The 11,006-nt window shown below is 43.7% G+C and overlaps 1 protein-coding gene across 1 annotated transcript; it reads right to left on the reverse strand.

Annotated features, from left to right (window-relative positions):
* Positions 1-3,132: 3,132 nt before the first annotated feature.
* Positions 3,133-10,321, reverse strand: LOC118289437 (deleted in malignant brain tumors 1 protein). Its single transcript, XM_035616457.2, has 8 exons — positions 10,203-10,321; positions 10,007-10,042; positions 9,603-9,917; positions 8,410-8,712; positions 7,078-7,371; positions 6,697-6,978; positions 3,878-4,021; positions 3,133-3,773 (listed from the first exon to the last, which is right to left on the reverse strand). Exons 1-8 carry the CDS (start codon positions 10,240-10,242, stop codon positions 3,424-3,426), a joined length of 1,764 nt encoding a protein of 587 aa, XP_035472350.2. The 5' UTR covers positions 10,243-10,321; the 3' UTR covers positions 3,133-3,423.
* Between the last annotated feature and the right edge of the window lie 685 nt (positions 10,322-11,006).

An 11,006-nucleotide genomic window follows, 5' to 3' on the forward strand; every position in this document is an offset into this window, starting at 1 on the left:
ATTACACACGAGCCACTCCTTTATATACCCCGGCAGCTCTGCTCACAGCCACCCCTCGGAGTTATTTACACCCCATGAGCTCACGGCTGTTTGTCGGCGTGTGCCCCAGCGAGGTCAGGTATGCCCCTGCAACTCATCAAAAGGCTAAAGACAGCTCATGGCCACATCCTGGTTGTGTGTGAGTGTTCACACTTGCAGCCAGAAATGTCCCGTCACTTATTTTTTTCACAGCTTAACTTGGCTTCCTCCCTAGCAACTAACTAACCACTGTGAGCGACCATGACGTCAAGTTTCGACTTAAGAGCCTCGCAGGAATATGATTCTGATGGTCGGTGAGGTCAGAACAACCTCTACGTCTTTACGTCTTAGACGTCAATCATTTAATGTCCGCGTTATTAAGTTGACCGTGTGATTGCGTCAGAGGCCTGGCAACAAACGCTCTTGAACAGGCTACGTTTTTTTGGTTTATTGTTCAACAGGATTACGCAAAAAACTATCAGAATCATTTCCACCAGACGTTGTGGAGGGAAGGGGTTCTGGGAAAATGTTTGTACGGTAGCGGATAAGGGTGCAGATTCAGGAATTTAGAAAACTAACTTTTCCTAACTGTTTTAAGACAAATCATTTCGGTTTGTCTTCTTTTATTTCATATTTCTACTATAAGAATGAAACAAATGGTGCATGATTGTTTGGCCTTGGAGGGACATGCGCTCTTTTGAGCCCCATTCTATTTTTGGCTCATTTTTGGGGAATTTTGTAACTGCAGTAAGTCAATGAATAACACACGGCGCCCTGTAAAACGTCTTCTGTCTCCGCACATCTTCACCTCAACCCATGCCACACAGAGTGGATGAATGCGAGACCTCACCTCTTCCTATTGACTTGATATAAACACGTCTAAAAACGTACTTCCATGCTGTCTGAGCAGAGAGTTTGACCTCAGCGTGGTCATTCACAGCCGGCGTTACACGGGACCAATGAGAAATCTCTTCATTGGCAGTTAACGAGATGCAACGACTCATTTGAAAGTCGACGTGCTGCAACGGAAAGACAAGCGGGAAAACTGCCCGAGCAGACGGGCGATCTTTCATAACCCCAATGTTGTTTCCTTGCAAAAAGAGCTATGTGTACATTTTTCCTTGGGCGGACATGAAATGGCGTCCAAGTGTCAGACTCGAGCAGCTGTTCGGCACTGGACATGAAGACCAGCAGTGTAAACAAAGCCCGTCTTGTCTCAGGTTACCAGGCTCCATCGCAACTTCTTCCAGGGATGAGCTCAGAGGGCAAACATTCTGGGAGTCTGTCTCCATATATACTACATCCGTGTGTGTTTGTGTGCCCGTGTGTGTGTGTGTGTGTGTGTGTGTGTGTGTGTGAAACCAGCGTGCTGACATTACAAGGAGCCTGTGTCACGTCTATTGGCGGCTTTCAGGGAATCACATTGTGCAACCTGCTCTCACATCACCGGCGTCAACCAGTGAGCTGGCTGAGGACAGCTGCCTCCGTGTGGGATTCCCCCACTTCTGCTTGTACCAGTGAGACAAAATAAATCAAATAAAACCAGTTCATCTTTAGGCATCCATATGATTGTTTCTATAGTTTTTGCGTGTTAGTATTATTATTATCCTTAACCACCAATTGCTCTAAAGTTGCGTCCAGGTTTTGTTGACAGACGCGTCGATCCGTCTCTGTGGTGAATTTTAGGCTTTGTGTTTTTGCCGCAAAAGAGCTCATTGTCTGCCTGCGGAAGTTTTGAAGTTGGATGGTTTACGGCTTCACCAGACTGACGGTTAACTTTGAGTCATCTGAACGGGGTTCGCCCACTGACCAAAATAAAGAAGTGTGTCAGTGAACGAGGGACAGAAATAGAAGGGAAGGAGACTCACCATGGCCGCCTTTTCCTCAGCTGTAAATCGCTGGGGTTATTATTACACCAACCCATCTCAGTTTGGTCATCATTTATGGTTGTCACATGTAACAGTATCCTGCTTATTCCCCCCCCCCGCCTTGGTCATGCTGGTTGAGTGTGCACATATGTGTGTGTTTGTGTGTGTGTGCATGAGTACACATTGTTTTATTCACATAAAAAAAGCTTAAAGACACTGATCATTGCATCAAGTTATTACGCTGTAAATAGCACTGGGAGGTCGAAGGGGCTTCTGGAGTGTGGACCTCTCTAATGTCCCTGTGGTTGATACTGTACAGGATGGGGCCGGAGCCAGCCGCAGGTTCGCTTAGCTCAGCGCAGACACTGGAGGAGGCAGCTCGCCTGCTCGCCTGTTCAATGGGGGACAAAACTCTTTGTGCAAAGCAAGCCAACGGCTGGGTTCATGTCCCCTGCTGACAGTACCCACGACTCCCAACACATCTCCATCTGTGCGTTGTGTATGTACCCTGTACTTCCAAGTGCAGTCCGCAAAATGTGCACAGCAGCTTCCTCAAATACCTAGAGGCGAGGCAATACTCATATGCTGGGATAATACTAACTTGCTTCAGGTTTTCTAAATAATAAAGAATCGACTGACGCTAAATCAAGGCTCAGTGCCATAAGGTATAAAGAGAGATTGTTTTTTGGGGTTTTACATGAAGTGGCATGACTGTTAAATATATTAAAATATGCTACACATATAAAGAGAGAAATGCACAGTGCTTTTTGAAGATTAGTAATTTAAAGAACTCAAAAACTATATGTGCGGGTGAGTCTATACTCGTAACACGACGATGCTTTGGGCTAAATCATCATCTGCATATAGTGATGTGACGTTTACCATCGTTCTTAGTTTGACTAATTAGCTTGCGGAGATTTCCACATTAGCACTACACACTAAGTACGCCAGAGGCTCATGGACATACCGTTAGTTTTGCATACACTTGATCATAAAGCACAGTATCGGACCTGTAACAATTTTGACTTGATGACGGTGCAAGATAAAATGGAAACCTGAGGGGGACATGAATTTCCATACCAAATTTCATGGTGATCCCTTTGCTGTGGAGATATTGCAAATCTCAACATTTTGGTGGCGCTATTGTAGAAGAAGATTCAGTGTATCCTCAAAGTAGGAGAGATTCATTCATCCATCCAAAAGTTGAAGTAATACTTCGGCGAACTGAAAGACTGGCATACTGGAGTGTAACAGAGGCCGAAATCAGTTTATTTTCTCAGCACTTAGACAGGCAAGAAAGATGTGTATCAGTTTGAAGAGGGCCACTACTACAAGACTGCCATAACAAATTCTAGGATTACAGATCAACTTATTTAAAGGACAACTGAAGAACTTTTTTGCAACTCGTGTAAAAAATGTAAATATTGATCTTCAATATGTGCATGGTAGTTGAAGGTACCAAACCTAAGGATGGGGAAACCAGCTGACAGTTGCTGCACAGTGATTCTGTCCCTCCGTGCACCCAGCACGAACGGCTTCAGTCGTCTTTCAGCTCTATTCTCATTTTCTCAATAATGTCAGTTTGGTCAAATGACCGAGTTAAATCTAGATAGCCATTTTCGTCATCATTGGTTTCTTCTACAGCATCATCATCTACGTCCTCATCTTCTCTGTTGCCCTCTACATTGACACAGACCTCATTGGCCCTCGCAAGGTGTTTACCGAGGCCCACGTCATCATAATGCTGATCTTCATCATTGCTTAGCCTCTCATAATCACCGCTGTCCTCCTCTTCCGCTGTGTCTTTGAGTCCTTTGTTGTTGTCCCTTGCCAAGAGTTTCATGTAGTGCCGGTCCTCGTCATCTTCACACCTGGTCGTGGCAGTCACTGAAATGCAAGCGTCAGAAGGAAATCGTTGAATACATACAAAAGCACTTTGGTGAAAGTATTTATTCATGACAGAGGGAATGTGTGTCCTGGTGGGCACAGACATTGACTCAAGATGGGGGCTCCATGCCGCTCGGCCGTTCTTCTTTTTCTCCTGCCGACCATACACATCACCAACAAGAGGACCACCAGCAGCAGCAGCATCATCATCCCGGCAGCTATTGATGAGACCAGCAGTGACAAAGGCACTAGGGGAGAAAACACAACTGTTTATCCTCCAAAATTAATCCTGCTATTCTAGATTGTACAATTCCCCCCACATCTCAGACTTCCCTCCTCTGGTTTTGGGCGGCACTAGGGATCGATGCTTCCATCCCTGGTCCTTCAGTGCATATGCTGGAGTGTCCTTGGGCAAAACACTTAACCCTAAATTACGCCTGATGACTGTGCTGGCAGCGTATGAATGATGTTCTAGAAAAAAACTCCACTGCATATAGAAGCGCTGTCTGAATGTGTGTGTGTGTGTGTTTTTGTGTGTGTGTGTGTGTGTGTGAATGGGTGAATGTGACGGGTACCGTAAAGCACTTTGGGTGGTCAATAAGACTAAAAAAGTATTATATAAATGCATTCCATTTACCATAACAGTAAGCCAGCTGATTAATGCGCCTATGTAAGTTAGTATGTATGTTTCTGTGTTAGCCAGTGCTCTAGCCACTGGATTTCTGACCTCTGACCACTAATATGGGACCGTTTAATTGATTCAGTGATTGCAGTCAGCAAGAACTGATGGCAAGAACTGATATCCAGTCATCAGATCTAATTTTGTCATCTCAGGTACAGCACTACATTGTTTCAAATAAGTTGGCCTTACTTAAAAAAAACAAACTCAGTGCCTAAAAAAAAGTAAGTAAAGTAAGTAAAGTAAGCTTAAGATGGTTAATAAAAAAAACTTGTTTATTCCGAGTATGCAACACTCAGATAAACTTGTATATTCCAAGTGTGCAACACTTAGATTTACCTGTATATTCCGAGTGTGCAACACTTGCTTGCTCTTGTTGTGATTTTCCTGCTCTGGCCGGGCCGCAAACCCCGGTCCTCGGTGTGGGAGACCGACGCGCAAACCACTAGGACAAAGCTGTGGTGTTGCGGCGCATCTCGCCAGCATGTGTATTAAGGTGTAGACGAGTGATGATTAAACTGCACACAGTGAGCCATTTGTTTTCTTCTCGATTTACAGAACCGGGGAGCCGAAAGCCCGCACACACAGAACAGACAGCTAGCGGAAATATTTGATGATTTTTACAAAACGTGTTTTGCTTTAAAATCGCTTACTGCCCCTCTCAGCTGTAATGACATGCAATGTAATGAAATAAAGGCTACTTTAGCATGAGAGTAAATGTACTTAGTTACACTGAAAAAGTCACTTTTCCTAAGGACTTGGTTCTTCTAAGTGAATCCAACTCGAGCATACCAAGCCTTTTCAACCGGAAATTAGTGTTTAGAACAGGTTGATAGAAACTGAGTGAGGTACACTTGTTATTTCTTATTAAACCCAATGTTGGTATTTACGGTGTACCCCGGTTTGAGTGCTTATTTACAAGGCAGTCATTCAATGTGGCACGGCAAGTGTGACTTTCTGTCCACTGGAGTACCGCATTGATCTGTGCTTGGTCCCCTCTACAACTTCCCTTCGCCTGATCTAACATTCACATGTTATTTTTCTACCAGTAGTCTGATGATATATTACCGGTCACACAACAACTGGTCTGGTTCTGTTCGAGATTTCTTCCTGTGAAAAGTGAGTTTTTTCTCCCCCGCAGTTGCCAAGTGCTTTCTCGTTGTGGGTCCTGTTGGGTTTTCTCTGTAACATTGTGAAGTGTCGACCTCACTATGTAAATTTGCCTTGAGGAGATTCGGCCTCTATACTAATAAAATTCAATTGCATTGAATTGAATGATATCCAGGTCTGCTGTAGCTGTGCTACCTGCCAGACAACCCTGCGGTCACAGCATGGAGCTTAGTCTTCCTCACACCACATTGATCTCAGGCTCTCTACGCCTGAACTACTTGTGATCCCAGCCAATCCTGCAGCACAGGAATGTTTGGCTCGGCTCTGCCTCGCTCTGCAGGAAATCTGGGCATCATAACGGACGGCCAACTGACTTTCACGGAGCATGTTGCACCTATCCCCGTGTCATTTCTCACTATATAACATCAGATAAATCGGGACTTGCCGGACTCACGTATGTCGCTCAACTCCATGTTCTGGCTCTGATCAGGCAGCACACCAGGTCTTCAACCAACCAAAAACATCTAATATCACTTTCACTTCTGTCCAAATAGATCCCTGTTCATCTTACTCATGCCCGCCTACAGAGTGGCGACAAGCCACTTGCCATCCACCTACTCCGCAAATGTCAAAGCACTTGACACCCATTTTCTCATTTTGCTGTTTGTGTTTCCGATCCAGCCCCTTCCACCTGCCCAGTAATAAGCCCTTGCTCCTGCCATTCCTCATCCCAGCAGATTATACTATACCAGCCACATTCACAACTGTACCACCTGTAAAACGATTACAAAACAGATTACAAAAAGCAACCTCCTTGTCACGCTGTAATTCGATAGAATGTTCTGATAGAAAATATGGGTTTTATTCGTTTTAATTACATATTGTTGTAGTTTTTCAAAGTTCGTCAGCTGCACAAACATTTAAAAGGAAATATACAGCTAATTATTTTTGAACTATCGCAGTTCTTTTATTGAAAAGCTGCTGCTGCAACTAAGGACTGTATAATGACTCACAGAAAATCCCCAAAATGATGTTGTCTACCAATATAAAAATGTTATGCTGTTGCTATGCTGCAACTGTTTGTGTGTTTGTTTGTGTTGCGGTGTATTATAGTGATTTCTTTACTCTTCTTACCAGCAACAGAGAGTCTGACAGAATCACTTGGCTCGGAGCTGAAGCCCATTTTCTCATACAGACAAAGGTATGATCCCCCGTCGACAAACCCCACATTGGGAATGCTGAAGTTAGCTGAGCCGTTGCTCAACGATTGTGTCTCTTTGAATGAGCCTGGTGTCTTTAACAGGATGAACGTTCCGCCCAAATTTTGAGTTGAGATTGAACAAGTGATGCCGGCGTCCTCTCCCCATGTAACCTTACCAACAGGGTTCATGGAGATGCTGGGCTTTGGGAAGGTCACTGAAAAAGCCACACAATATCCCAACATTAAATTTCTACTACTAATTCTGATGTCTCGTTGGTGAAGGAAACGTTAAAGTAGGAATATATTCTTCTTACCCGTTACAGAGAGTCTGACAGAGTCACTTGGGCTGGAGCTGAAAGTTTTTTCCGAAATGTTTTTCTCATACTGACACTCATACAATCCGTCATCATCAAAGTCCATCTTCGGGATACTGAACATGCCCGAGGTGGCACTTGACTTTTTTGTCCCTCCAAGTAAGCCCCGAGTCTTCCCCAGAATGAATGTTCCACCTGAAAGCTCAGCTGAGTTTGAACAAGTGATGCTGACTCTCTCACCCCAGGGGACCTGAGCAGCAGGACTCACAGAGATGCTGGGCTTTGGGAGGCTTGCTGAAAACAAGAAGGAAAAAAGAAAAAGAAAAAGAAAAACACCATAATCAGATTCATACACAGCATTCAGTGGTTTGGCTTCGATTTCTTTCTCTCCATGGGCCCACTATTGAATAATCATAGCCTTTGTGAGCCCTACACCTATTGGCGGTGGTGGCCATGAAGCAGGCCGGGGCGGAAGAGAGTCAGCACTCCGGTGCGATGGTGGGATATACAATCATTGCTCATTGATGAAACCACTGATTTCTTGGTTGATATTTTCAAACTAAAGAGGGTGATACAGTTTTTAACCATGTACAGACGTGCATTGCATTCACTGCATCATTTTTTTGGACAACTTATCTCATAATTACGCAATTCGCAATTGTTGCTAAGCACAAGACATTGAGCAATCATGGCGTCATCGCAATTGACCTGCTTTTACTTCCTTCTCGGTTTCAGATACTGGGAAATATTGATGTCTCTTAAAAATGAGGATGGCATAAATATTAGCATGTCAACATTGCACAGACATCTCAAGACGTTGGGGTTATTCTGGCGGGAAAAGCCCGGTATGACGTATTGGAAGTCACTCGCTTCCTTCAGGAGCATTAAGACCAGCATGGGCGACTCAAAGAATTGTCCGGCACCTGCTCAAAACCCTAGATCCCTGAGGAGTACAGCTAAGGCCACGGAACCATCTTACTTGGGATCTCATAATTACGAGATCTCTCGTAATTATGAGACAATACAATGGGCTTCCCGAACAATGCTTTTTGTTGAACAAGAATATCACAACAAAATACATTAAATGAAAAATAAAATCATATATTGGTGCAATTTGGCGAACTGCTTGATTTTACCCACTGCCATGTCCAGACTTAATGAATACTTTGTGGTTGTAGATTTTCTGATAAAGATAGATTTTGTGAATATGTAAACTGCACTGCCTCCTGGTATACAAGACTTTGCATTGTGCCCCTCATTGAGTCAGTTAGTGTAAATCACTGCACAACTTTACAACGTGTATAAGGTACAGGGATTTCAAATTCTTCTCACCTGAGCAGATGACACTGGCGTCCTCACCGTGATTACAGTCGTGTTTCCCAAATCCTCTGTGTGGACACATGGTCAGGGACCCTTCACTTCCTGAACATTTGACCTCATCAAGCCAGATTTTCCCGCGTCCGTGACCAAAGAGGGACAACCGAGGGGCGCCCAGCGGCGTCCCACAGTTCAGCTGTCTGCAAACCACCTCAGCGTCCTTTGTGTCCCAGTTGTCGTCGCAGACTGTTCCCCAGGAGTCGTTGTGATAGATTTCAACTGTTCCAGAGCAACGAGTGGAGTCAGCTAATCTGATAGCTGGGCACAGAGCGAAGAATGGAAATGTGATGTGTAAGTCATGTTTTTTTCATGTGTTCAAAATGTTTTTATCTACATCTTTGTACTAACAAATAAGTGTAGCTACATAAAAACCTAATCCAACTGCTTAAAGGTGATATATTATGCTCCTATTCATACTTTTAATGTAGGTTACCACTTGAAAAGGTTTACATGCTCCATTACTGCAGCTTCGCTTTTCACCCTTTGTCAGAAACACCACAATTTCTTTTAGCCCCTCCCCCCGATAAACCCCAGTCTGCTCGGATTGGCCAGCTGGCCCAGTCTGTTGTGATTGGTCAACCGAATTCTAAATGTGCAGGAAATGTCACGCCACTTCACCAGAAAATTGGATATTCTCAGATTGCAGGCGGGGTCACCCCAAGAGTCCAACTGGGACATCAGAGTGGGAGAGACATCTGAACCAGTTATTCAGAGCCAGGCTGTAGGGTTTAGTCAGCTCACAAAAAACATGACAGGGTGGTCTTTTAACACAGTTTGTGGGCCAGCAGGCTCCACAGATACACTTTTTTTTTCATAATATTTCACCTTTGAGCCCTAATGTATACAGGCAAACTTTTTCTATTCACCAAATTCCGCTAACATAGCACAATATCAGAGTATCTACAGAGTATTGATCTGATACCAGCACTTTATTTTGCCCAACTTTGAAAGCTGAAAACCTGAGTGAATAACAGGTTACGTCAATTCAGTGATGGCTGTGGCATCAAATACTGAGTTCTAAATACTAAGTTGCCGGCCCTGACTGAATAAATGTGGATCAGTCACATCGTGGGCGATTGCTTTTTCAAAGCATGCCGTGGAGCTATGAATTCATTTGAAATACTGCATTTGACCAAAGAGTTTCTCACATGTACAGATGACACCAGCGTCCTCACTGTGTGCGCAGTCATGTTGCCCAAATTTCCGGTGCTTACAGTTGCTCAGAGACTCTTCGCTTCCCAAACAGGCTACGTCATCGAGCCACACTTTTCCCGTTCCATGACCGAAACGTGCCGATCTCGGGGCCTTCGTTGCCGTGCCACAACCCAACTGTCGGCACACCACCTTGGCATCATTTATGTCCCAGCCGTCATCACAGACTGTTCCCCAGGAACTATTGAAATTGATTTCAACTCTTCCAGAGCATTGGTTCGATCCGTACCCAGCTAATCTGATTGGAAAACCTTTCAAGCACAAGACATATTAAACAATAAGTTAATAATTTACTCGAAACAAAAAAGATTTCATGTATGACACAGGGGAGTGGACTGACCTCCAGAAGGTGAAGATAAGGTCAACAGAAAAGAGACTGTAGGAGGAAAACAAATGGCGTCACTCAGTACCTGCAATAAACGGAAAAGTGCTGGAACATTTCTGATTGACTCAAAGTCCCCGAGTATCTTCCTTTGATACTCTCTGCAAAGAGGAGGAAAGAATGAATTAAAAACCAAATTGAAAACCTGTCTTACCAAGGGTCAAAAAGTGAAGGCCTCTCTGTCCGCTCTTCATGGTTCAGAGAGAAAAGCTGCAATGCATCGTTTATCAGTGACAAAACAGTACATGGGCCATTTCCTGGACCTCTTGTCTCTTTTATGGTAAACATAAGCAGGGGATTCTACAAACCCCTCCCCCTAACAGGAATAGTCAAATTGTAATTCATTTTTTTCACAAACAGGCGTACAAGGTACTATATAGTTGCAACTTAATTCCAGGGGATATATTATACTACATTAATTTGTTGAGTGAAAATATACACTATTACCTGGACGGTCAATGACCCCTATGTCACACGAGTAGGCTAATGTTAGCAGCTCTGTCCTGCTCTACTGGATTAGAGGAAGTGTACGTTTTGTTCATCAGACATATTGTGCTGAAAGCCGTCTCTGTGGTTACAATTGAAAAATAAATCGGAATTAATAAATCATAAGGACTGTCCTCTGTCTCCCCTGTGCACGTGCTAAGTAGCTAAACGTGCATGTGAATCTGATTATGTAGAAATCTGATGTGACATGTATCGCGCTCAAAACACTCATAATCCTACACTGGAAAGAGCAACTCTGCCTCTATATTTCCAGATCTTCTTCATGAATCAGCTGCTGTGGAATGTAACATTATAGCTTGAGACATGTTGGTATAATACTTCAAATTCCCCTGTATCCATGTAAGTAGTTTCTAGACACAATAAATAATAAATAGTAATATCTGTAATATAAATACACCTGCATTTGTATTATAAATCCACTGGTATCTATGGTATGAATACAGTTGTATCT

Source organism: Scophthalmus maximus, chromosome 17 (genome assembly GCF_022379125.1).
Source record: "Scophthalmus maximus strain ysfricsl-2021 chromosome 17, ASM2237912v1, whole genome shotgun sequence".
NCBI lineage: Eukaryota > Metazoa > Chordata > Actinopteri > Pleuronectiformes > Scophthalmidae > Scophthalmus > Scophthalmus maximus.